Raw genomic sequence first — 27145 nt, 5'->3', positions numbered from 1 at the left:
CTGGGAAGCCCATAACAAACCAGTATTTGTGTTCAACTGAGCCCAGGGGTCTCCGTTTCCTAGCTGTTTCAGCTGCATCAATATCGTCCCCCTCACGCCTCTGGAGCCTTTTGGGGTAGGGGCTGGTGACGAATACCTTCGTACACAAGCCCGATGGACCAACGGGGCTCCTGCCATGGAAAAAGCAGCGGCACCGACGACTGAAGCCTGCAGACCGAGGCGCGGGAAGGAAACCCAGGCTCGCCAGAGGTGGTGAGCTCGCTCCCGCCGGGGCCAAACCGAGCGCTCGCCCTCGACCGCGCACGCGCAGCCGCCTCCCCGCCGCTCCCGCCGTCTCCGGGGGGCCTTCTTTCCGCCCGGCTCAGGGGTGTCCGCGGCGGCGCCGGCTCTGGCGAAAGGGGTCTCGTGAGGGCAGGCCGCCCCTAGTGCTGCCTTCCCCGTTCGTGTGGTCGAGGCCAGAAGGAGGGGCGCGTGGGCAGCGCCGCAGAGCGGGTGGCCGAGGCTCTGAGAAGGCCCCGCCGCGGCGGGCCTCTGGGCCTGCAGGCAGTGCGGGAGGCGCTCACGCGCGGGGTCCTCTCTCGCAGCCGGCCCTGAGCCCGGAGCCCTGAGGCGCGAGCCCTGGCGGCCCTGCGAGTTCCCGGCGGCTGTGGTGCGGCGCTATGGAGGAGTTCGACAGCGAGCCGACGGTCACTGTAAGGGGGCCCCGAACAGTACGCTCTCCCCCGCCCTGGGGCCCGGAGATTGGGTCCGCCTCGTCCCTGCCGCTGGCAGGGTGCCCGGCCCCTTCCCTCAGCACAGTTGCCCCCCGTTCGGAAGTCGCATTAATTCGCTCCCCGCGTGTGGGTCGTGGTGGTCGCTGGGTTTCTGCTCCCATGTGTATTCTGAGGAATACCTGGCCCTGGAGACCGCCTCCCCAACTCTGTTCCTTGCCTCCCCAACTCTGTTCCTTGCCTCCCCGACCTCCCTGCTTCTCTGGCTTTTCCTGTTGGGCTAAAGCTTTAATGAGCGGGTTGGAGCCAGGCGGAGATATTGTACGGCTTTTTTTCTCCCAGCGGAGCAAAGCTTCACGTCGCAGCCCCCTGAGCTTGGCTTCTGCTTGAGCAGGCCCTAGGTTTACCAAGTATAGTTCTCTTGGGAGACTGCTGTTGTTCAGTGGCCCAGTCGTGTCCGACTCTTTGCGACCCCATGGACTGCAGCACGCCAGGCCTCCCTGTCCCTCACCACCTCCCGGAGTTTGCTTAAGTTCAAGTTCATTCTATCCTTGATGCCGTCGCCTCATCTCATCCTCTGACGCCCTCTGCTCCTCCTGCCCTCGATCTTTCTCAACATCAGGGACTTTGCCAAATGAGTCGTCTGTTCTCATCAGATGACCAAAATACTGGAGCTTCAGCTTCAGCAACAGTCCCTCCAGTGAGTATTCAGGATTGATCTCCCTTAAGATTGACTGGTTTGATCTCCTTGCTGTCCAAGGGACTTTCAGGAGTCTTCTCCAGCACCACAGTTCGAAGGCATCAATTCTTTGGCATTCTGCCTTCTTTATGGTCCAGCTCTCACAACTGTACATGACCACTGGGAAGACCATAGCGTTGACAACACGAACCTTTGTTGGTAATGTCTCTGCTTTTCAACTCACTGCCTAGGTTTGTCATCACTTTCCTGTCAAGAAGCAATTGTGTTTGATTTCATGGCTGCACTCACTATCTGCAGAGATTTTGGAGCTCAAGAGGAAATCTGTCATTACTTCTACCTTTCCCCCTTCTATTTGCTGCAGTGGTGATTGCAGCCATGAAATTAAATGACGCTTACTCCTTGGAAGGAAAGTTATGACCAACCTAGATAGCATATTAAAAAGCAGAGACATTACGTTGCCAACAGAGGTCCGTCTAGTCAAGGCTATGGTTTTTCCAGTGGTCATGTATGGATGTGAGAGTTGGACTGTGAAGAAAGCTGAGCACCGAAGAATTGATGCTTTTGAACTGTGGTGCTGGAGAAGACTCTTGAGAGTCCCATGGACTGCAAGATCCAACCAGTGCATTCTAAGGGAGATCAGTCGTGGGTGTTCATTGCAAGGACTGATGCTAAATCTGAAACTCCAATACTTTGGCCACCTCATGCAAAGAGTTGACTCATTGGAAAAGACTCTGATGCTGGGAGGGATTGGGGGCAGGAGGAGAAGGGGACGGCCGAGGATGAGATGGCTGGATGGCATCACGGACTCGATGGACATGAGTCTGAGTGAACTCCAGGAGTTGGTGATGGACAGGGAGGCCTGGCGTGCTGCAATTCATGGGGTCGCAAAGAGTCGGACGTGACTGAGCAACTGAACTCAACTGAACTGAATGGAGCCAGATGCCATGATCTTAGTTTTTTTAATATTTAGCCTTAAGCTGACTCTTTCACTCTCCTCCACACTCATCAAGAGGCTCTTTAGTTCCTCTTCACTTTCTGCCATTAGGGTGGTATCATCATCTAAGTCTGTTGATGTTTCTCCTGCTTCTGACTTTGCTTCTTTGCCATTTAGCAGGGCTTACAGGTTACCAAGAGCTAAGAGGTGTAGAACAAGCCTAAGTGGACAGATGGAAATATTTGTCAGTCAGGGAGTATTTCTCAGGAGACAGGTGTGATGGTCTGGTATTCCCATCTCTCTAAGAGCTTTCCACAGTTTGTCATGATCCACACAGTCAAAGGCTTTAGGGTAGTTGATGAAGCAGAGATAGATGTTTTTTTTAAATTCCCTTGCTTTCTGTATCATCCAGCAAATGTTGGCAATTTGATCTCTAGTTCCTCTTTCTTTTCTAAGCCCAGCTTGGACATCTGGAAGTTCTTGGTTCGCATAATGCTTCAGCCTAGCATGCAAGATTTTAAGCATGATCTTACTGGCATGGGAGATGAGTGCAGTTGTCTGATGGTTAGCACATTCTTTGGTACTACCCTTTTGGGAATTGGGATGAAGATTACCTTTTCCAGTCATGTGGCCACTGCTGGGTCTTCCAGACTTGCTGACATAATGAATGCAAAACCTTGATGGTATTCTCCTTCAGGGATTTGAGTAGTTCTGCTGGAATTTCATCACATCCACTAGCTTTATTAACAGCAGTGCTTCTCCTAAGGCCCACTTGACTTTGCACTCCAGAATGTCTGACTCTGGGTGACTAACTACAACCGGACTAACTAGTAATCCGGTTCATTAAGATCTTTTTTATACAGTTCTTCCATGTATCCTTTCTATCTCTTCTTGATCTTTTCAGCATCTACTAGGTCTCGGGAGAATATTCCTGCTTTTTCATTGCTCTGTTTGCTTTCACATCTGTTTGAACTCTCAGGAGAGTATGTCAGATGTGGATGATATATGATGCTTAGAAAGAGATTCATGGCTGTTAGAAGAGGGATACGTATCCTTCCCCCATCTGGGATGCTCTTCTCTCTTAGCTTTCTATCCCACTCATTTTTTTACGTACAAGCTCCAGCAGCCTCTTTGTCAGAAAAGCTTTCCCTGACTTCCCTGACTAGGAAATATTTCCGTCTGTCTGTTTAGGCTTGTTTTGCATCTCTTAGCTCTTGGTAACCTATAAGCCCTGCTAAACAGCAAGCTGCCTGACCTTACATTTTTGCTTTTTAGAAAGTTGAGATTCCTTCAGCTTTCTGCTGAAGCCATCAAATTGCAAAGCAGTATCTCACAAAACCAAAAACTGAAAATAGAAGTCAGTTCAAAGCTAACTGGACAAGAGACATGAGATCTCAAACGGCAGTGAACATGGGATGTTACGCACTATAAAGCTTACTACTATATTCTATAGAGTGTTAACTTTTAATGCATATATGAAGTACTTTAAATGCTAAATATCCATCAAGGACTGTGTCACTGTTTTGAGGGAGGAAAAATAGACTGTTGGAATCACTGAGACTTTTTCAGACTACATGTTATCTTGCTTTTCCCTCCTTTCCTTATGTCAGAATCTTTGGATGGGGAAACTTTCCCAGTACTCTGTGCGACCCTGGAGAGCTACTTGCTATTGAACCATGACAATTAGTCATGCATTTACAAATGGAATGAAAACAATCAAAGCTGAATTTTGCCCCCAGTAGTGATGACTGACTTGTGACAACCCAGCTTTACATAGGTGTTGGGAAGACCAGGTAGGAAGACCAGGTTGGCCTTGTGGACACAGCCTCTCAGAAGGGCATCATCCATAGTCTAGAGTCTGAACCTCAACAATGAAAGTTTGAATTCAGTCATGTCTGTATTTGAGAGTCTGCTCTTTAAGCTTGCTCTATACACACTCTCAAGAGGCTGATGAATAACCTTGAAAACTATTGTCACTTTTTATAGGGTGAATATATATCAAGGCCCATGAAGGCCAGTTAGTAATTAGCAGATTCAGAAATGTTTCAGTGTGGATCCAAAGAGATTAATCTTGAGTAGTTTTTCTAGACCAATGGTATTATCTTTTTAGGTCAAGGACTCTTAAGAAATGTGAGTTACAGTTCTTGTCTTTTTTTTTTTTCAAGGGCTTCCCTGGTGGCTCAGCTGGTAAAGAATCTGCCTGCAATGTGGGAGGCCTGGGTTGGGAAGATCCCCTGGAGAAGGGAGCAGCTACCCACTCCAGTATTCTGGCCTGGAGAATCCCATGGACTATAGTCCATGGGGTCACAAAGAGTCAGACATGACTGAGCAACTTTCACTTCACTTCACTTCACTTTTTTGGTTCTTTCCAGATAAATACCTAGAAGTGGAATTGCTGAGGTATGGGAGAGATGCATGTACTCAGTTGTGCCTGACTCTTCGCGACCCCATGGACTGTAGCCCTCTAGGTTCCTCTTCCCATAGGATTTTCCAGGAAAGAAGAATGGAGTGGGTTGTCATTTCCTTCTCCAGGGGATCTTGCCCACCCAGGGATCAAACCTGTGTCTCCTGCATTGGCAGGTGGATTCTTTACCACTAGCACGACCTTAGTGGGTCATGAGGGAAAGCGGAGGATTACAAGGGTTGCTCCTGACAGTTGGGGAAGGCTTTGTCCTACTTCGGAAGTGGAATGAGGTTTGGGAATGAGCATCAGAAGTCCCTGTTTTGGAACTTTCCTGGTGGTTCAGTGGATAAGAATCTACCTGCCAATGCAGGGGACACAGGTTCAGTCCTTGTTCCGGGCAGATTTCACATGCTGCAGGACAGCTAAGTCCACAACTGGAGAAGCCACCACAGTGAGAAGCCCGAGCACCGCAACTACAGAAAGCCCATGTGCAGCCATAAATTAAGTTCTGGTTTTGGCTCTTGATGTTATGGATATAGCTCTGGAGGTTAGATAACTCATAAAGGGTGGATTATGCAGTTGGATTTATGAAGCTGAGACTCAGAGGAATTGGTGTGACTGAGTTGGAGAAAAAAATTAAGCGCCATTAAGATGTGACATAGAGGCCATGGGATTGGAGGTCTTTTTAGTGAGTAATGGAGGTTCAATTCCTGTTTAATTTTTTTAACTGCCCTTTTTCTGAACTACAGATCACTAAATTACCATATAATAATTGATTAGGGGGTAGCTTTCCTTTTCATCAGCACTTGAGAAGTGGCAGGCTGGGTCAAGGTGCCTAACAAAACTCTTGCTCATTTAGGGTCTAACAGACTGGGTTTATCTCAGCCACACTCAGTTGTATTTATAGATTTGTAGATTGATAACTTTCACGACCACTGATCACTAGAATTATACTTGCAAGTCAATTGAAAGCAAAGCCTTTAGGAAGAATAACAATTTCTGTGCCTTTTTTTTTTTTTTTTTTTTCACTAGTGGATTCCAGGAGTGAATTCCCAGAAGAAGCAAATGTGTTTTGACTGGGGTCCAGGAGAGATGCTGGTGTGTGAAACCTCTTTCAATAGAAAAGGTAGGTTTTTTGGTTTCTCTTTTAGATTATCTGTGTTGGTACAATTTTTTTTCTCTCTTTATTCTCTCAGATTTGACTAGCTTAGATATGAAAACAGTTGAACTTCTTTTGTATCATTTTCATTTTTGAAACTTTTTAGCTATTTAAGATTTTCATTGATTTGTGAGACTTGGCAGATGTTGAGTCCAGGGGAAAAAAGATAACAGTGATCTTCCCAGTGTTAAAGAAAGTTTTCTTTATACTTAAAAACTTGAAGCTTTTTGTTTCCCTTTTTGTCCCTGAGTGACTAAATTCTCTTTGTAGTAGTCCCCTCATTGTGAATGTTTGCAGATGTCACAGCCCTTACCTTCATTTTTTCATTGTGAACAAAATAACTTGTCCTCTAAGCTCCGTCAGGTGTCGGACATGGCTCTTACCTTTCCGATGGAGACTCCCTATAGTAGCAAGGTAAAATAGACTTCTTGATAATTGATTTTGCTTTCTCCTTTTGAAGAAAGAAATCTCAGGAAATGTTGAAAGGATTATTTTGTGAATCTTTGTTATGTTCTTTATCCAAATATAGAGGTTTTCCTCTTTTGTTGGGAGCACATTGAGCTAATGAAGTTCATATAATTTTAGCAAATTACGTAGTATGCAGTTTGTATGATTTTTTTTTAATTAAATTTTTTTGCCACTTGGCATGGCATGTGGGATCTAAGTTCCCTTACTAGGGATTGAACCCATGACCCTTGCATTGGAAGCATGGAGTTGTAACCACTAGACCACTGATGCTCAGTAGTGTCTGACTCTGCAATCTTACGGACTGTAGCCCTCTAGCCTCCTCTGTCCATGGGATTCCCCAGGCAAGGATACTGGAGTGGGATGCCATTTCCTTCTCCAGGGAATCTTTCTGACCCAGGGATCGAACTCTCATCTCTTGTGGCTTCTGCATTGGCAGGCGTGTTCTTTACCACTGTGCCACCTGTGAAGCCCCTCGTGTAATTTTTAAGCAGAGTAGTTTTTCTTGATTTTATAGTTTGAAATGATCCCTGATGTTGCCAAATATCTATGGGCTATCTTGGTATTGAGAATCTCAAGTTGGGTAGAGTGGTAGAAGTTGTTCAAAAGAGAAACTTCTGTGACTGTGTCTGAACAGCTTCTTTCCCTACTTAATGGGAAAGCTTATAAACATTTCTAGCTTGTTCTTGATTGTTGGAAACTCAAGATTTTCTTCCTTTTTATATTTATTGAATTCACATTCACAACAAGCCATTGAACGTTATCACAACCTATTTGAAAAGCTGCTATATGTGAAATTTCCATAAGTTGTTGGTTTATAATTTATCATTACAGAGCCTTTTCATCACTGTTGCAAGGTAGTTTAGTCAGTTCTTGATTCTTTGTTTTAGGAGTAATGGCAATAAAAAGTAATATAAAAGGAAACTTTATTTTGACATTTTATAAACCTTTAGGTGTGGGTTTATCTTATTTTTTGAGTTTACATAGGGTAATATTAAGTGGTTTCCTTTTTTTTCTTAGTATATTTCAATGGATAGAGGTGAAATGTCTTTACAGAGTATGCTAGTGAGTTGAGGGATAAAGTCTAAGATTAAACATTTGTGTATAAAAATTCACATGTCATAAAGCAAGATCCTCTATGACCCACCTCCTAGAGTAATGGAAATAAAAACAAAAGTAAATAAGAGGAACCTGATTAAACTTAAAAGCTTTTGCACAGCAAAGGAAACTATAAGCAAGGTGGAAAAAAAACCCCTCAGAATGGGAGAAAATAATAGCAAATGAAGCAACTGACAAAGGATTAATTTCCAAAATATACAAGCAGCTCATACAACTCAATACCAGAAAAACAACCCAATAAAAAAGTGAGGAAAAGACCTAAACAGACGTTTCTCCAAAGAAGACATACAGATGGCTAACAACCACATGAAAAAATGTTCAACATTGCTCATTATTAGAGAAATGCAAATCAAAACTACAATGAGATAGCACCTCACACCAGTCAGAATGGCCTTCATCAAAAAGTCTACAGACAGTAATGCTGGAGAGGGTGTGGAGAAAAGGGAACACTCTTGGACTATTGGTGGGAATGAAGATTGATGCCGCCACTATGGAAGACTGCATGGAAATTCCTTAAAAAAAAAACAAACTAGGAATAAAACCACCATATGACCCAGCAATTCCACTCCTCAACATATACCCTGAGGAAACCAAAATTGAAAGAGACACATGTATCCTATTGTTCTTTGCAGCACTATTTACAATAGCTAGAACATGGAAGTAACCTAGATGTCCATCAACGGATGAATGGGTAAAGAACCTGTGGTAAATATACACAATCGAATATTACTCAGCCATAAAAAGAAACGCATTTGAGTCAGTTGTAATGAGGTGGATGAACCTAGAACCTGTTATACAGAGTGAAGTGAGAAAGAAAAAGATAAATACCATATTCTAATACGTATATACAGAATCTAGGAAAATGATACTGAAGAATTTATTTACAGGGCAACAGTGGAGAAACAGACAGCGAATAGACTTAATGGCCATGGGGAAAGGGGAGGGGAGGGTGAGATGTATGGAAAGAGTAACATGGAAACTTACGTTATCATATGTAAAATAGAGAGCCAACAGGAATTTGCTGTATGGCTGAGGAAACTCAAACTGGGGCTCTGTATCAACCTGGAGGGGTGGGACGGAGAGGGAGATGGGAGGAGGATTCAAAAGGGAGGGGACATATGTATACCTATGGCTGATTCATGTTGAGGTTTGACAGAAAACAGTAAAATTCTGTAAAGCAATTATCTTTCAATAAGAAAAAAAAACACATTAAAAAAAATTCATGTATGGGGGCTTCCCAGGTGGCTGAGTGATAAAGAGTCCACCTGCGAGTGCAGGAGACATGGGTTCGATCCCTGGTCCAGGAAGATCCCATATGCCATGGAGCAGCTAATCCTGTGTGCCACAACTCGAACCTGTGCTCTAGAGCCCAGGAACTGCAACTGCTAAGCCAGTGACCCACAGCTACTGAAATGCATGCCCTAGAGCCCGTGCTCCACAATAAGAGAAGCCACGGCAAAGAGAAGCCCCTGCACCGCACCTAGAGAGTAGGCCCCGCCCCCTGCAACTAGAGAAAGGTCCAAGCAGCAGCGAAGACCCAGCACAGCCAAAATAAATAAAGACTAAAAGATTCACATATGAGGAACTTCTTCAGCTATTCAGTGGTTAGGACTCTGTGCTCCCACTGCAGGGGTATGGGTTCCAGCCCTGGTTGGGAAACTAAGGTCCTGGGAGTCTGTGCTCCCACTGCAGGGGTATGGGTTCCAGCCCTGGTTGGGAAACTAAGGTCCTGCATGCTGCATGGCCAAAATAAGTAAAAATAAAAATTCATGTGTGGCTAAATAATGTCTCATGAAATTAGTAGCAAAGAAGCTGAAGCTTTTGTAATTAGCTACTCAAATGAAAATTTTTAGAGTGCTTTGATGAGGATGATGGTGATCGATATTAATTTTTTTTTTCCTGTTTCAGAAAAATCAGAGATGGTGGCAGGTTGCCCCTTTATCCATATCATCCGAAAGGATATAGATGTTTACTCCAAAATCCTGAGAAAACTCTTCAATGAATCCCATGGGATCTTCGTGGGCCTCCAAAGAATTGAAGAAGAGTTGACTGGAAAATCCAGGAAAGCTCAGTAAGTTGGTTTCTGATAGGTGCTGCCTCCCACAACTGAATTTTGAAAAAACCAAGTGAAATGCATCCTTTTCCTTTTGCACAGTGGATGGACCTCCTGGAGAAATATGGGACTCCGGGTTTGATTTTCTGGCCTCTGCCCTGCTGGGCAGTATAAGTGGTCATGGATGGAGAAGTCCTACAGAGAATGTGTGAATGGCTGCCAGTAGACTTGCTGGCTGCTTGATGAGCTTTCTTTGTTTCTATTCGTACTTCATTTACCCTCCAAAGAATAAAATTTAGGCCAGATAAGCACCCGAGAGTCATTGAATGAGGTCCCACTGTTGAGAGTTTTGTTTTGTCTTTAAAGAATTATTTTAAAGGCATTTTTTGGGGAAGAGACCAGAAAACTTGCATTGTTTATAGACTAGAATTGGTTGAAGTGTGGTTTGTGAATTAACTGCATCAGTGTCAGGTACTTATTCAGGCCTCACCTCATATCTCCAAAATTTCTAGGGGTGGATCCTAAAGTCTCAAGGTGAGTCAAGTACAAGTAGAGTTTGAGAGCCCCTGTGCTAGGTTTTTCTTAGTGTCTATTCATATGTCTAGGGAATAGATAATGTTGGTATTTGTGTTGGAAAAACAAAAAGTTTTTCCTGTGTTTCACTCATAACCCTTCTGACATCAAATGTGTGGGAGTTTTCACGCACCAAGCAGTTCTCTGACCCCAGCTGGGTGTCCTACAATTCAGCTGTATTCTGACACGGCCTACCTGGAGATAGCAACAGATTCCACCAATTAGGGGCTCTATCGCACAAAACTGCCTCCCATTCAGATGCCAGTCACAAATAGTGGATACCCCGGTTACCTACAGCTGCTCTCCAGCTTGGCTATAAATCAGAGGTTCCCATGGTGACCTCAGGTTTGATAAATTTGCTGGAGGAGCTCACAGAACTCAAGGAAACAAGTTTAGCAGTTCATTAAAGGATATAAGAAAGGACCCAGATGGACAGCCAGGTGAAGATGAACGTGGGGCCTGGTCTGGAAGAGTCTCAAGTGCGGGAACCCCATCCCTGTGGAGTTGGGGTGTGTCACCATCCTGGTACATGGATGTGTTCACCCACCTGGAAGCTCTCCAAACCCCTTGCCTTTGAGATTTTATGGAATCTTCCTCATGTAGGCATGATCAATTATTATCTCCATTTATGGCCCTCTCCCCTCTCCGGGGAAGTCAGGGACAGGGCTGATAATTTCAAATTCTAATTATGGCTTGGGCTTCCTGGTGATCAGTCGTCATCCAAGAGCTACCTAGAGTTGGAACAAAAGATGCTGCTAGCGCTCTTGTCATTTAGGAATTTATTCAAAGGTTTTAGGAGCTGTGGGTCAGGGATTAGGGGTGAAGATTGGTGTTTTATTTCTTCTTATAAACCACAGTGTCACAGTATTTTACTTCCTTGATAAGCATTTTACAGATGAATCACCACAGAGGATACCCTGGTCAGCATGTGTGTGTGTCTGTGTGCTTATGAAAGATCACTGGTGACAAGAGGCTCTGGTACAGGATATTGATAACTCAGAGAAATCTCTGTTGACCAAAGCATGTCAAAAGTCCTGTAATTCCCTGAAGGCAGGGACCCTGTCTTGTTTATATGGGCCTTCTGCTCCCAAATATCCTCATTCCTCTATATAGTAGATGCTTTTAAATATTTGCTGAATTTAATAAATTAGTGAACATGTGAATGTCCTGCTAATGGTGGGAGGGTAGCTCCTGCTTTGTGTGGGGGGGTCAGCATATCATCTTGTGTTTTTGGCCAGGTGAGTTACTTATTTGGGGCTGAGTCTTGACTGAAAAATTAAGTGAGAGTGTGTGCAAGTTGCTTCAACTGCTGCTGGCCCCATTGTACCTTCTGTTCATCTTTAAAGGGAGCCAGAAAATAAACAAAAATAATGGAGCCAGTAGGCAGCATTTAGGTCTCTTCATTTAGAACTAACGTTTCTTCCTAAGGATCTACACCTTGGTTACTAATAGCCAGTTCCTTTTCTGTTTGTTTTGTTCTGCTCTTTCCTTTTTTAAGAACTCTGTTTTGAAATAATTTGAAACATACAGAAAAAGTGCAAAAATAATAAACTTCTGTACATACCTCATCCACCTTCTCTGATGTTAGTATCTTGTACAACCACATTACTGGTATTTAAACCGGGAAACTTAAATGTTGATGCAGTATGATTAACTGAAGGCCTTATTTCAGTTCCACTATTTTTTCCGCTAATGCCCTTTTTTCTCTTCTGCAACCAAATGAGGTTGCATTTAGTTTTTTTCTCCCTAATCTGCTTCATGGCCTTATCACTTTTGAAAAATATTGACCAATTATCTTGAAAACTGTCCTGGGTTTGTCAGATGTTTTCTCATGACTGAGCAGAGATTATGCATTTTTAGCAAGAATACCACAGAAGTGGTGCGATGTGTCCTTCACACATCACATCATGAGGTTCATGATGCTGATGTTTTATTATGTTTATATTGACCTTGATCACTTGGTTAATGTGGTTTCTACTGGGTTTCTGTACTATAAACTTATCATCTTTCCCTTTGTAACTAGTAAGTATTTGGGGGAAAAGCTCTGAGACTATGAAAATCCCATTTCTCCTCAAATTTCAGCCACTAATTTTAGGATCCATTAGGGGGTCTCATTTGAGACAGTTAATATCCTTGTGGACTCATGGATATTTCTTTTAGTCCCTGGGCTATATGGTATTTTGTTTATTTTGTGGCTCAAGTTGTTTTAGCTTTGGCCATGAGGAACTCCTTCAGGTTGGCTCCTGTCTGTCAGCAAGCTTTTTATCTTTTTTTTTTTTTGATACTTTCTATCATCACAAGATGTTCCTTATTTTCTGTCACCACAAACTGTTCCAGGTTCATCTTGTATACCATTTCATCTTTTGTAGATTGGTTCGAGTGAGTAAAAATTACCGATCAGTCATAAGAGCGTGCATGGAGGAAATGCACCAATTTGCAGGTAAGTATTGTGTGTGTGTGTGTGTGTGTGTGTGTGTGTGTGTGTGTGTGTGAGTAATTGAAGTATTTACCTGGCTATAAGTACTACAAGGTAAAATCTGATTGACATTCTAGTTTAACACTCACTTTCCTATCTTACATAATCTTTAATTTTCTGGCAGTTGTCTTGAGTACTGCTGCTGCTGCTGCTAAGTCGCTTCAGTCATGTCTGATTCTGCGACCCCATAGTCTTGAGTACATTTTAGAGCAAATTAGAACATATATGTTAGCAGGTATGAGGCTAAAGGGCCAAATTAAAGACCTGTGACAATTACATTCCAGTTCTTTGATCTTGGTGATTGAAGGTTAGCATAACCCCGAGAGCCATGTGACTCGTAGGTGCTGGTAGAATCTTGTATAGCATGGTGGTCTCTACGTTTGCCACATTGTAGTTGAAAGAGACACTTGTCATTTCTGGGCCGTGGTTTGAGATCATTGATGTACAGCAGAGATATGAAGCATGTTTCCAGAAAAATCTGTAGTGAAAATGGGTGGTCATCAGAAGGCACAAGCCATAGTACCTGCATATGAAGCTCTAACAGTAAGACTCAAGTTACATTGCTTACTTAAAATACTTTGTGTTTTGTTAGTTGCTGATAAAGATTCAGCCAGGGGCCGCCAGTTCAGCAGCCAGGTAAGGGGGTGGGGCCGCCTGTGTCATACCAGCACCATTCATGTCCTTCTGAGTCCTCAGTAGCCACCGGGGGTGGCTTTGTAATCACTGATACTGCAGATGTCTCTTTTCTTGCCAGGTAGACAGGCAACTCCTTGGAGTGGTAAGAAGCATCTTGAACCTCCTGGTGCCCTCTTCAAGGCTTAGCACCTTGGAGCACAAGGATGTGCTTGATAAATACTTGTACAAGTTTTTAGCTCTTAAGGGAAATATAAATCCTAACCACGTTGTGTCACCTGAGATAGTGAGCTGAGGTTTTAGAACCACTGGTTAGTCTCATGAACAATACTCAATGAACCAGTATTTTTAAATGGCAGATTGTTACATTTTAGTTGGAAGGTGACTTAAAGAATTCTCATTCTTTGGTTAGAATTTTGATATTATTCAAACTCAGTAGTCAGTAGGGACTGGTGCACCATCTCTGAAGTCATCAGACCATTTATTTTTCCTTATGATTAAGGTATAAAATTCTGTGATTGTATAAGAAGGATGATAGGGGTACTGCATATTCCTAAGGTCAGGGTCCACAGCTGATTTATTTTGGAGTCTTACATTGGGTTTACTTTTTTAATAGACTGTTTGCTAAACATCAGTCCCTTGAATATCAACATCATTAATTTTTGCTGTACCTGTATATTATTATATTATTTGCTAAATATTTTTCTAAAAATCAAATCTCCCTTTGTACTAAGAGCTGCTTCCTAAAGTATAATATTCATCAAGATTGGGTGTAAAGAGCTACGTACATTTTCCTAACGCACATTAAAGTAAAACCACAACCATTAAAACCGAAACTATTATTCTGTGTCCCACCCCCTAAAATTCTCTGACTGTCTTGTGGGGAACCCTACCATAGGAACAGTCTATAAATGTTGAGTTAATGAATGCCATCATGTGTTTCAAGCTCTGCTTTGTTTCTTAGCTCTAGGGGAAAAAAATCTTTGGGACGTTTTCAGTCAAAACTTGTTCCTTCCTTAGGTCTCCATTCTGTCGGCAATGGAACTCATTTGGAACCTTTGTGAGATTCTTTTTATCGAAGTAGCCCCAGGTGAGCACAGAATGATCTTGTCACAGCGGCAGAGGTGTCCCCCTACCCTGTCCTGTGCTATGCTGAGTGTTTTGTTGCCTAGAATGCTCTTTTCGTTGCTTTTCATCAATATAAGCATTGGGAGGTGTTACAGGATGCCTGAAGAAGCCTGTGTTTTTGTCAAGATACTGCAAAGAGTCAGAGTATCTTCTGAAAACCTTAGTTGTAGGCAGGTGACCCCTAAAAAATATGAAGAAACAGATATTAAACTAGTGTGCGAAAGGAGTGGTCCATATTTATACCATGGACTGGTGAAGCTTTAGAAAGTTTCAGAAGCTCGGGAGAGGTGTGTGCAGGTTCTTCAGCCTCCGAGGGAACCAGCCCTCCCAGCTCCAGAGACTTTTAGCCTCCTGAAACACGAGATAGTACATTTCTGTTGTTTAAAATTTTAAGAATGAAAAATGTTGTACGGATATGAGGCAGGATTAGGTGGTGGAAGGCAGAATCCCTTAGAGAATTCCTTTGCTGGTGATTGGGTCAGGGGCAACCCTACGGCTTCATGCGTCCACTCTGAATTATTCCCTTGATCTTGAATTTGACTGTGGTCAGTACAGTATCCTGGCTTGAGTGGGCTCTCTGTGGAGGGGCTGTAGGCCTTTTTGCTTTCTTCTAATGGTTTGTATTTACTGTTGTCCATAAGTGTGTATTAGTAGTCTCTCTGTGGTCACAGCTTTTTATTCATAACTCCTGCTCAAGCACTGAGCAGCTTGAAATTGAATTGGTTGGTTGTCTGCTTGCTTCCTCCAGTAGATTCTGAGGACTGTTGCTGTCTTTCTATCATGTTTGTGTACCTGGCACCTAGTCAGTACCATCCCCATATGGCCACTACTGATGTGGTCACTGAGTATTGTGTAGTTGTGAAGAAGCTGGGGGTGGTCGGGCTAGTGAGATCTGGGTCTCATGTTCAGCGCCCCCAACGATTCAGTGAAAGGTTGAGCTGCCTGGCACAGAGGAGGCGCCCACAGAAGTCCATTCGCTAGCTCAGCCCTGTTGTCAGGAGCACACGCCCGCTCACTGAAGAGGGACAGACCACTTCCACCATAGTTCGCTCGCCTGCCCTACATTCTCTGTACTTCGAGAAAGTGGAATCTACTGCTTATGTGTTTCCTCCCAGCTGGCCCTCTCCTCCTGTACCTCCTTGACTGGGTCCGACTACACGTGTGCGAGGTGGACAATTTGTCGGCAGATGTTCTGGGCAGTGAGAATCCAAGCAAACACGAGAGCTTCTGGAACTTGGTAAGACCCTTGTGCGTGCTGGGCCTCCCTGCCTTCCTCCTCGTATTCTCTTTGGCCTGGGCCCCTGGGCTGGCCTGCGGGTTTCCCTGCTGAGCCCGTGTGCGTGTTGTTCTTTGAGTCTGTGATCATGGAGATGTGCTTAGGGAGGCGTGCTTAGGGAGGTGTTTTCTTCCCTGCTCCATGGGAGAGTTTTGAACTAAGTTATCATGTAAGAAAAATAATGCTTTGTAGACTTCACAGTGAGAAGGAAATTTTGATCTTTTTGTGGATCTAAGAATGAGACTTGGTGAAGACAGTGCAAAGCTGATGGATAGGTGCTGGGGTAGGGGTTTGATGTCAGTGAGCTGAGGGCTATTTTGAGGTGTTAGATGTGTTCTGAAGCTGAGTTGTGATGATAGTGCCCAACTCCATAAACTTACTCAAATTCACCGAATTAGACACTTAAATGGGTAAATGTTTATAAGGTGTACATTGCAATCAGTAAAGCTATTAAAAACAAAGACATTGATGATCCCAGTCATTTTGGATGGTCAGTTTGAAAGTTTGTGTGTGTGTGAGTGTGTGTGTGTATTCTATGTCTGGGAGAGCAGTACTTTTCCATTCACCTATACTGACCTGTGACCCAGTATGGAGCGACCAGGGCGGAGGTTGCTGGTTGACTTGAATGTTGGAGACTTATAACATCTGAAATTCAGGTAAAGAGCTGCTGCCTTTGATGCTGTTTCTGAGGCCTTCGGGTGCCCCGAGATCTGTGCAGGTAAAGGGGAGAGCTTTTGTTCAGAAATGGTTGGGCCTAGGGTTTAAGTGTGTGATTCATTCACTGTGTATTTGAGTGGTGCTGTGTGCAGGCCCTGAGGAAACAACCAGGACCAAAGCAGGCAGTGGTTCCTGCCCTTACGGAACTTGCATTCTGGGTGGGGAGACAGGAAATAAATACAGAAGCAAGTAAAATATGTGTAAAAGCGAAGTGCTCTGGAGGGAAAGAGCAGGAGAGGGGAATTGGGAGTATTAAAATCGAGGAAGGGCACCCTTGTGAGGTGACGTGTGAGTAGGAACCTGAGGAGGTGAGGAGTGAGGGCTCAGCTCCTAGAGAGGCAGTGTGGTGGTGATGCTTAGTCACTCGGTCCTGTCTGACTCTTGGGACCCTGCGGACTATAGCCCACCAGGTTCCTTTGTCCATGGGATTTTCCAGGCGAGGACTCTGGAATGGGTTGCTGTTTCCTTCTCCAGGGGATCCTCCCGACCCAGGGATCAAACCTGCATCTTCTCATTGGCAGGAGGATTCTTTACCACTGAGCCACCAAGCCCCAGAGAGGCAGGGTATTTGCTAAGAACAGGGTCTGTGGTGCCAAGCTGGCCAGGTTAGCATCCCAGCTCTGCCTCTTAGCAACTGTGAGCTCTAGTGAGTCACTTGACTGCCTTTAGTTTCTTCGTGTGTAGCCTGGAGAGTGTAACACCTGTCCCACAGGGCTGTTCTGATTCAGTTAGCTGAAGGAGATAAAGGTATGACCTAGCTGATGGACACAGTAGAGCTCCCGTTCTACTCCTGAGTCAGCTGGGGTACAGAGGACATTAGAGAGTCAAACACAGGAACACTGTGAGTTCCTTTTCTTTTAAAAAATATTTATTTGGCTGTGCTGGGTCTTAGTTGTGGCATGCAGGCTCTTTAGTTGCAGCATGTGAACTCTTAATTGCGGCGTGTGGGATCTAGTTCCTGACCAGGGATGGAACCCAGGCTTCCTGCATTGCGAGCACTGAGTCTTAGCCACTGGACCAGCAGGGAAGTCCCTGATTTAGGTTTTCAAAGGCTTTTCTGGCTGCACTGCTGAGAATAGAGCAAAAGCAGAACGGAGAGACCAGTCTGGAGGCTCAGGTCCTAAATCAGGCAGCTGTGGTGGTAACTTGGACCCGGGTAGGAGCTGAGTGGAGGAGGTGGTAAGAAGTGATTTGATTCTGGATGCAGTTTAAAGGTACAGTGATAGGATTCGCTAATGAATTGGATGTGTAAGAAATAGAAGAATGTGGGTTGGTGGGTTGGAAGCGACCCGGTGTTCACTTCGAGGCATGTTAAGGTGCCTGTGAACCAAGTGGAGCCATTGGCAACAGGATGTGCGTGTTTGGAATCAGGGAAAGGGACTGGGACTGGGCAGCATGTGTTTCCTTGGCTTGCTTCTTCTTCCTTTTCTTTTGCCGTGGCTAGCAGGATCTTAGTTCCCCAACCAGGAATTGAACCCAGGCCATAAAATAGCATGCAAAAACCTGAACCAAATTTGGCTAACCCAGTATTTGAACTAGAACTTTTTCTTTTAACTGAAACTTTTACGGATCAGTGCTTTATTTGATGCACTTTGGTAATTTTTATTTTCTGTTTCATTTTTAAAAAGTCAGTCACCTGCAGTGCGATACAACAACACACAGTTTGAAAAGCATGGTATGGGTTAAAACTAGAAGGTTGGATGAATTACATTACCTCTGACGGAGAAACCATCACACTTCTCCAGGATGAGGAAGCCAGAGCAGGCTGAGGGGACTGGCTGCTGAGCCTCCGCCTGGATGCTGTGTTCTTGGTGTCCTCCCAGGTGACCACCTTGGTGCTACAGGGCCGGCTGGACGAGGCCCGACAGATGCTCTCCAAGGAAGCCGACACCAACCCCACCTCTGCAGGCATGTGCCGAGTCCTGGGGGACCTGATGAGGACCATGCCCGTTCTCAGCGTATGTGGAGCCGCCTGGGTCGCAGAGAGAGGTTTATGCAGGGAGCGTGAGGGGCTGCCGTGGTGACCGCCCCTGTCTGCGTCTCTCCCACAGCCTGGGAACACGCAGACCCTGACGGAGCTGGAGCTGAGGTGGCAGCACTGGCACGAGGAATGCGAGCGGCACCTCCAGGACGGCACATTCGCCTCCAACCCCCACCTCGAGTCCCTCTGCAAGGTCTGCTGGGAGCGGGTCCTGGCCAGGGGCCAAGCCAGCTCCTCCTGGAGTCCTGGCATCCAGCCCAGCAGCAGCTCCTCCTCAGACGGGGCTCTGTATGGGCCCTGTTGGGAAGGGGTGAGCTTTTGACTCAGCTGCTCCAGCTGAGATGAGCCTTACGGGGAAGTGTCCCCAGAGTTAAGGGACAGCGTCTCTTCTCAGGTCCTGCTGGGAGATGATGCCGCCCTGCTGGAGCAGAAGGAGCTTCTGAGTAACTGGTATCACTTCCTGGTGACCCGGCTACTGTACTCTCAGCCCACGGTCAAGCCCATGGATCTGCACCTCTACGCTCAGGTGCGTCAGCTCCTCCAGGAGGGGAGGGGAGTCGGCGTCCGGGGCTCCACTCTCTGCCAGTCACTTTCACCGTGTGGCCTTGTTGACTTGACCCTCCCTGGAGAACAGAGGGGGCTTTCCTTGGGCCCAATTTGAAGGACCCCATTGCCCTTCTCCAGGGTCCCCTACACAGCAGCCCTGCCTGCTCCCTTGAGTCTCTGCCACCATCCAGGGACTGAATGGGTCACCACCTTTCCACAGTCCAGCCTTGACCTGTTTCTGGGAGGTGAGAGCAGCCCGGAGCCCCTGGACAACATCTTGATGGCAGCGTTCGAGTTTGACATCCACCAAGTGATCAAGGAGTGCAGGTAGGACCCGCTGCACCGCCACCGTGCTGGGCGCCTCGGCTGCAGTGCAGCGGCTGGTGCATTCACCGTGTCGCACACCCGTCACTGCCGTCCTTTTCCAGAGCGTCCTGCTCCTTCCTGTTGGTGTCTTTGGCTTCTTCCCACAGACCCGCGCCCCCCGCCACAGCCACATTAGGTAGACAGTGTCTTCTCCCTGGACAAGCCTGGGGGCCTTCCTGAGGCTTGCAGGCTCCTGTATCTGTAACAGTTTACACTTTAGGGATGTTTACTTAAAGTAATATTGCAAGAAATTACTATGGTATTTAAAATCCAGAAATAGCCAGCCAGCTTGTTTCTTGGAACCTGATGGACATGCAGCTACCTTACAGGACAGCACTTCTCTGGTGAGCCAGGAGCTACCACGCCACCACACAGGGCTGGGTCTGTTCGGAGCAGAGACTCTACACCAGCTCTCTCCCCAGATCTCTCTCTAGACCTTCAGCAAGGCAGGAAAGGGAGCGTGAAACAATGAATCCAAAGCAAAGCTTTCCAGAATCCCCACGTGTAGTCGGTCAGAGAGAACTTCCCCTCCCTCCTCGTGCAGAGGGAGAAGGCTGGGAACCGCTGGGGCAGGTGGCCCTGCTCAGGCATCGAATTCACTGACCTCCACTGGATCTTTTCTTTGTTAGTGAATCTGGGCAGTGGGAAGGTCTCCCCGCTTCCACCCCCCACCCCCACCCCACCCATGCTACCTGCTCTTCTGTTTGGCCAAAAGAAAGCCAAGGCCCACCATTCAGAAAATGGTGTTAGACTTGGAGAAAGGAAGGTTTGTGTCCATATTCTTTTCACAAACCTCTAAAATAGGGACTGGTTGGAACTGGAAGATAACTTAACAGAATTCAGCTGATTTTGGCGAGGGGTTGTATCTGCAGTGAAGGATCAGTGGGGATGGCTCCCAGAGGCACAGACACTAGTCTTTAGCTTTGTCAGTGTCTCTGTCTATAATTCAAAGCAATAGGCATTCCAGAATGTGTTGTCTGTTACAAGCAGTGGGTTATTTCTTCGAGGGCTTCCTTCATAAGCCACATCTGGGATTTTAGGATCAAGACAGATTTGATCTAAAGAGGAAGGAAGGACAATAAAAAAGATAAAGCACCTTGCTGTTTTCAGTGGTTGTAGAAGGAAAAGGTAAAGAAGTGTAACGAAGAGGCGTGGTGCTAATGAACGCCACTGAAAAATGCATCACCCCTGCCAGTCTTGAAGGAGGAATGATCAGACTTGCAGCCCCTCAGTCTGGGTGTCCGTCTACCCTGGCAGGCAGGAAAAAAATCGAGGTATTTCCACTAGCTCGGAATCTAGGAGCTCGGGTTTTCCTGACCAGTAAGCTTCTTCCTGCCGTACTCTGAAAAGCAGGTCCCAGACCTCTGCCCATTAATTGAAAGAAGGGCTGAAGTATCCTCAGAGAGAGAGTGCCCTCTTGGACGAGGAAGGGTGGGATCTGGGGTCTCCTGAGCACTTGCTTTCTCATGGGTTGTTGCGGTTAGGGCCCAGCTCACTTCCCAGGGGACAATAGCGCCTCTGTCTCGGCTGGGGCGCTGGTGGTGTAGGGGAGCCTTGAGCTGCAGGTCTGGTGTTAGCTGTTCACTCCTCTTAGAATGAGGGAACCCTTCCTCAGCTAGAAGGAAGCTTTCTATAGGGGTACTTGATGCCCCCATGTCAACCATGCCAGGCCGTGGGGCAGACAGGGCTCCAGAGGCAGAGCAGAGAGACCCTGAAAGTGTAGTCACTCAGTCATCTCCGGCTCTTTGTGATCCTATTGACTGCATGTAGCCTCCAGGCTCCTCAGTCCATGGGATTTTCCAGGCCAGAATGCTGGAGTGGGTTGCCATTTCCTTCTCCAGGGGATCTTCCCAATGCAGGGGTTGAACTCACGCCGCCCACATGGTGGGCAGGCTCTTTTACCGTCTGAGCCATGAGGGAATCCCAGGGAGGCCCTGGGAGATCACAGTTTACCAGCTCCTGCTGAAGGGCCACGTGTTTGCCTGGCATATCCACAGCTGGAGGAAAAATTGGATTTCTTCTCTTGTGGGTTGCAGCTGCCAATTCTTGCCATCCAGCAAAAGGAAAAGGGGACCTGGCATGTACTTCACAGGACGACAGCAGCCCCAGGGCAGGGCAGACAGCTCATTTAGTCAGTCATTCAGTGTAAACCAATCCCTACTCTTTTTATATCCTGAGAGCAGGATTTTTTACCCTAGCAACATTGAAGGTGTTTTTCCCTCTCCCAAGATTTAAAAAACACTCAAGCATTATATACAGATACAGAAAGGCCTATGCCAAGTAACAAATTAAAAATGTAACTCAAAATGATGTGTTCACACTGCATGAGTGCACTGGTATATTCTATACAGAATGCTAGTGAGCTTACAGAATTTGGCGATATAAAAAACTTAACATCTGGAACATTTAGAGGGCCCTAGAAAATGTCATTTTTAATAAGGGCTAGAGATGATTTTAGGTTTTGATTAAATGTGGTTTGGGGACGGACTTTTAGACCTTCGTTATGTGTCAGATTATATATCCAATAAAACCAGATTATTAATCATGTAATCAAGCAAAAAATTTTTTATACAAAGTATTAATAGACAATACAAGGTGGTTTTTAAAGTGCTGTCATGTATATATAATTGTGTTCATCAAATATGCTAATCAAAACTATGCAACAGTGAGAAATGTTAATAGAACGTAAACAGCAATCCAAATGCACACAGACATAGTTCTCTGAATTCTGTGTTTCATCAAGAATCAAATCCCATTGATTTTTTTCATCCTTTTCTTACCCATTACCCTGTATCTGCATTCTCTATATCTCATTGGGTCCTTGGATTTTATTTTTCGGTGTGACGTTCTCCAGTGAAACATCTTGCTGGCTGCTGTCTTGGGGTTGAATGTCCTTCTTGGTGTGTTATTAGTCCCCACCTAGCGGGCAGACAGAGTCCAGCTTGACACTGTCCCTCCCCTCCTTTTATATCAGAGGAGGTGTGGGGCTCCTCTTATGCTCCACACCTGGGGGCCGTGGCCGCTCACCCTGATGTTGCTTCTCACCTTGCTGTCTGACCCCGTAGCCTTGCCCTGAGCAACTGGTGGTTCGTGGCCCATCTGACAGACCTGCTGGATCACTGCAAGCTCCTGCAGTCGCACAACCTCTAGTGAGTACGCCATGGCCATGCCGGCCTTTCTGCTTGCTGCCACCCCGGCCCTTCAGGGTGGGGTGACCAGAATGCCTCAGGGGAGGTTGGGCTGCCAAAGAGGGCCCTGAAGAGCAGCCCGGGAGCCTTGGTCTTGTGGTCTGTTCTCTGCCAGCTTTGGATCCAACATGAGAGAGTTCCTCCTGCTAGAATATGCCTCAGGACTCTTCGCTCATCACAGGTAGGAAGGCCGCAGGGTTGAGGGGCAGCGGGGTGCTCTCTAGCAGGCACTGCCGGTAGACGCGGCTCTCTCCCGTCTGGTTCCTTGAGGGCACAGGGTCTGGGGAAGAGCTGCCTTGGAGGCTGGTTCCCGGCCCCAGGGCAGCCTCTGGGCTCTCTAGCCCTCATGTCTGTCCCCCTCGGACCCATGCAGCCTGTGGCAGCTGGGTGTGGACTACTGTGACCACTGTCCAGAGCTGGGCCGGGTCTCTCTGGAGCTGCATATTGAGCGGATCCCTTTGACCACGGAGCAGAAAGCCCTCAAGGTACTGCGGGTCTGTGAGCAGCGGCAGATGACGGAGCAAGGTGAGTGGACTCTCCTCCCAGCCTTCAGAGAGTCTGGGCAGTAGCTGCCAGGAGGTGAGCCAGAGCGTTGGAGAATCCCTGGGGCAGGGGGAAGAAGAGCTGGGGGCCCACTGGGACCTAGAAGCAGTCAAGCACGCTGCCTGCTATAAAGGTCCTGACCACTTCTACGCTCGTGCTTCCAACCAGAGGTCAGGCTGGGGCAGCCGTGGTTTGTCCTGCCCAGGGGGGTTGCTGTTGCTGGCTCAGGCTAGCTTGGGGGGATGCAGGAATGGAGATGACTCAGGAGGAGCATGGGGAGACGTTGTCGTTTGCCCCGTCTCTTCCCCCTTCGCTGTTGAGTGGTACAGGCCTAAATAGTTATTCTTCCCAGAGGCACTGCGTGTTTATGACTGTCCCTGAAAGCATATAGCACTCAAGACCCAAAGCTTGGTAGGATTTTCAGCATGTGGACAGATAATGACATGCTGATATGTGGGGAGCCTTGCATATATTCTTGCTACCCCTGAAGTGAAACCTACTCAGAAAGCCAAAGCCTACCAGGGTGGGTCGGACTGTTAACGAGGCCAGAAGACAATTTATAAACCTCACAGTTCCTAGTTCTGCTGCCCAGAGAAGCCACATAAAACTCAGGGGCAGTGGGAAGGCTGTTCCTATCTCAGCAGGGTTTGGGAATGGAGCGATTTGTAGGGTGAACGGTTTGCCTTTTCTCTTTTCCCCGCAAAGTTCGCAGCATCTGTAAGATCTTGGCCATGAAAGCGGTCCGCAACAATCGCCTGGGCTCTGCTCTCTCTTGGAGCATTCGAGCCAAAGATGCTGCCTTTGCCACGCTGGTGTCAGACAGGTGGGCTCCCCTTCTGTGTGCTTCCCGGGTGCTGCCTGGGAAGCTGCAGGGCTGAGGAGGGGGCCTCGGGCTGCCGCTCTCATCTCTGGGCCGGCCTTGCAGGTTCCTCAGGGATTACTGTGAGCGAGGTTGCTTCTCTGACCTGGATCTCATTGACAACCTGGGGCCAGCCATGATGCTCAGTGATCGACTGACGTTCCTGGGTGAGTCTCTGAGCTGTCCCCTGGACCTTCAGCACAAGCGCACAGATAGGGACTTGCACAGAAGTTCTAGACTTCTCCAGTCCAAAACACATAGAACTCTGAGGGGCTTCCCTGGCAGTCCAGTGGTTAAGACTCCGTGCTTCCACTGCACGGGGCGCAGGTTTGATCCCTGGTGGGGGAACCAAGAGCCCACATACTATGTAGCATGACCAAAGAGGGCAAAAAAACATCAAAATACATAGGCGCCTATGTGGTCTCTGCAAAGAGTATTTTTTGCTAACATTTTCTGGTAATTTGAAACTTAGAAATTGTGAAAGTAGTGTAAGGAATGAGACTACCCTACACACTTTACCAAGTTAACCAGTTATTTGTTTTGCCTTATTTGTTTCATTCTGTCAGTCAGGTTTTTGGGGAATAGTTTGAAAGTATGTTGGAGACATTGTTTCTCTTCCTCCCTAAATATCTGAGCATGTGTATCCTAAAGAATAAGCACATTCTCTTACTTAACCAGTTAGGAAAATCAGGTGGTTCAGCACTGATAGAATACTCTCACCCAATCCATATTCTGATTCCATCAGTTGTCCCAATAAAGTCCTTTGTCATGAATTTAGTTTTCGTTATCTCATCAATGCCTCTGCCTTTGTTGGTCTTCCTTAACCTTGATGTTTTTGCAGTCTGTTCAGCTCTCTTGTAGAATATTCTTACTTTGGGTTTATTCATGAACAGCCTCAGGTTATATACTTGGCAGGAATTCCACTGAGGGGATGTGTTAATAGGAACTCCCTTAGTGGCGGTCACCTTGATCACTTGGTTAAAGCAGCATCCACCAGGGGTCTCCTCTAAAATTTATTAAACAGATTTATTAATCTATGGAGCTGTACTTCAGGATTATTTAAATCTCCTCAGACTTTGATCCACTAGTGTTCATAACTACTGGTGATTTTCTGACTGCCAATAAAATTGTGTTTTAGTTGGCATTCCCCTGTATGGAACTCCCCTTCCTCCCATTTATTCTTTCATTTATATCAGCCATGGCCTCGAGGGTTATTTTATTCAGTCTATTATCACCCATATCTCTCATGCATTTTGATGCTTATATTCTCCCAGGTTTGGCTCTTTGGAGCCCCTTTAAGCAAGGATTTTGAATCCTTTTGGTCTCGTTGGGTGATGAGCTTAGAGGCCACTTTGGAAGAACTTCCTTGCTCTGGGGTCTCTTGTTTAGGGTCACAGGTGACCTAGTGCTCTCTCTTCCCAACAGGGAAGTACCGCGAGTTCCACCGCTTATACGGGGAGAAACGCTTTGTCGATGCCGCTTCTCTCCTCCTCTCGTTGATGACATCCCAGATTGCCCCCCGGTCTTTCTGGATGACGCTGCTGACAGACGCCCTGCCCCTTTTGGAACAGAAACAGGTACAGGTTGAGTCCACAGTGTCTTCTCTTATCCCGTAGCTGTTGCAAATGTATATCATCCATCGTCTCCTAAGTAGGGGTGTGTGTTTGTACCCCCACTCTGGAAATCTAGTATCTCCAGAATTTAGTTTTTGTATCTCATCAGTGCCTCTGCCTTTGTTGGTCTTCCTTAACCTTGACATTTTTGCAGAGTCTGTTCAGCTCTCTTGTAGAATATTCTTACTTTGGGTTTATTCATGAAATAATAAATACTAATTCTAGTATTTCCAGCGCCCACTCTGGAAATCTAGTATCCACAAGAAAATGACTTGAAATGAGGCAGCCGTCCACTGATGGTGCTCAGCCCAGGACCCTGACGAGAAGAGCTGGGAGTGAGTGGGGCCTCTCACCCCCGAGCACACTTCTGCACATGAGATATGAGAAAGGCTGTCTCAGCCCAAGCCCTCGCACAGACCACTACAGGCGCTGGCTGGGGAACAGCTCCGCGAAGCAGCCTCTCCCCACAGGTGATCTTCTCCGCAGAGCAGACATACGAGCTCCTGAGGTGTCTGGAGGATCTGACCTCAGGAAGGCCGCTGTGTGGAGAGCCTGACGCCCAGCAGCTCCAGGTCAGTCTGACGGTTCCAGGATGGAGGAGAGAAGGCCCCTGCCCCACAAGATGTTGGCCCCTTACAAACTCACACGCCTCTCACATTACCACTTGTGACTATGGCACACTAACTTTTTAGGAGGAAATGGGGTGATTTTAGTGTTCTGGGATCTCGATTTTTTTCCTTTCCTGTCAGTTGTGGTGGTCCTTTGCATGCAGCTTGGTCTCATATGAAGAACTTGCTGGAAGATACTACTGACTGTTGTGTGCCCTTTCTCTCCCTTTGGATTAGTCTTGGGAAAGAAGGAAAACTTCCTGCTGGTCTTCACACAGGCTCTCTTTGCTTTTAGGATGATGATATTGAAACCACCAAGGTGGAAATCCTGAGACTTGCTCTTGCACGGAATCTTGCTCGGTCAATTATAAAAGAAGGCTCACTGGAAGGTTCCTAAAGCTGGCTCCAACATGGTATCTTTGTAAAGGCAATGTATATACACTTTTAAAAGAATAAATGTTTCTTTTTGCAAATACAGGCAAGTTCTTACAGAACTTAACAGTTCTTACATGTGGGGAGGTTTTAACCTGCCAGCACTGGAAACCTGAAGTAGCCACCTTGGTGAGAAAATGCATCCCTGAGGTTACGGGGAACACAGAGCCCTCCTGCCTGCAGGTAGAAACCTGAACAAGAGTGTTCAGTGGTTTGCTTGTGCATCTGAAACTTGGCTTCACCTCAGAATCATCTGTTAACTTTCTGGTTATTTTTTTATTATTTAGCTTTTTATTTTGTGCTGGAGTATCACTGGTTAACATTGCTGTGATAGTTTCAGGTGAACAGCGGAGCGACTCAGCCATACATATACATGTGTCCATTCTCCCCCAAACTCCCCTCCCACCCAGGCTGCCCCATCACAGTGACATTGAGTAGAGTTCCCTGTGCTGTACAGGTTCTTTGTTGGTTATCTCTTAAATACAGCAGTGTGCACATGTCCATCCCGAACTCCCTAACTAGCCCTTCCCCTCATCTTTCTCCTTGGCTGGTTATCTTCTTTAAAACAGGAAAGTCTAGGAACTCATCTTTTAACAGAAACCTCAGGTGGCACCGGCATAGCTGCCTGCCTGCCTACGTCTGGAATTCCCAAGTGGCACCTT

General features: G+C 46.4%; 1 protein-coding gene across 3 annotated transcripts; it reads left to right on the top strand.

Moving 5' to 3' along the window:
• NUP85 (nucleoporin 85) lies at positions 347 to 26528 on the top strand. Of its 3 annotated transcripts, XM_018063826.1 has the most exons (20): positions 347 to 692; positions 1333 to 1410; positions 5781 to 5874; positions 9400 to 9562; positions 12487 to 12557; positions 13186 to 13229; positions 14247 to 14316; positions 15470 to 15591; positions 18171 to 18305; positions 18399 to 18521; positions 18723 to 18854; positions 19095 to 19201; positions 22306 to 22389; positions 22544 to 22609; positions 22802 to 22953; positions 23677 to 23794; positions 23897 to 23997; positions 25256 to 25407; positions 25914 to 26015; positions 26347 to 26528. In XM_018063826.1, the coding sequence occupies exons 1-20, from the start codon at positions 660 to 662 to the stop codon at positions 26446 to 26448; spliced, it is 2049 nt and encodes a 682-aa protein (XP_017919315.1). In that variant the 5' UTR covers positions 347 to 659; the 3' UTR covers positions 26449 to 26528. The 3 variants fall into 3 exon arrangements, with proteins under 3 accessions (XP_017919315.1, XP_017919316.1, XP_017919317.1); XM_018063827.1 differs by lacking the exon at positions 1333 to 1410 and having other exon boundaries at positions 355 to 692; XM_018063828.1 differs by lacking the exons at positions 347 to 692; positions 1333 to 1410; positions 5781 to 5874; positions 9400 to 9562; positions 13186 to 13229.

This window comes from Capra hircus, chromosome 19 (genome assembly GCF_001704415.2).
Source record: "Capra hircus breed San Clemente chromosome 19, ASM170441v1, whole genome shotgun sequence".
In the NCBI taxonomy this organism is placed as follows: Eukaryota; Metazoa; Chordata; class Mammalia; order Artiodactyla; family Bovidae; genus Capra; species Capra hircus.
The sequence above is the reverse complement of the archived record's forward strand: the minus strand, read 5'-3'. Positions and strand labels throughout refer to the sequence as shown.

What these genes read in the sequence shown, in the direction of transcription:
- NUP85 (XM_018063826.1), top strand. Translation starts at nt 660, where the DNA reads ATGGAGGAGTTCGACAGCGAGCCGACGGTCACT. An exon ending in GCCACGCTGGTGTCAGACAG is followed by an intron (nt 23,795 to 23,896) that starts GTGGGCTCCCCT and finishes CCGGCCTTGCAG; the next exon opens with GTTCCTCAGGGATTACTGTG. An exon ending in CTGACGCCCAGCAGCTCCAG is followed by an intron (nt 26,016 to 26,346) that starts GTCAGTCTGACG and finishes CTTTGCTTTTAG; the next exon opens with GATGATGATATTGAAACCAC.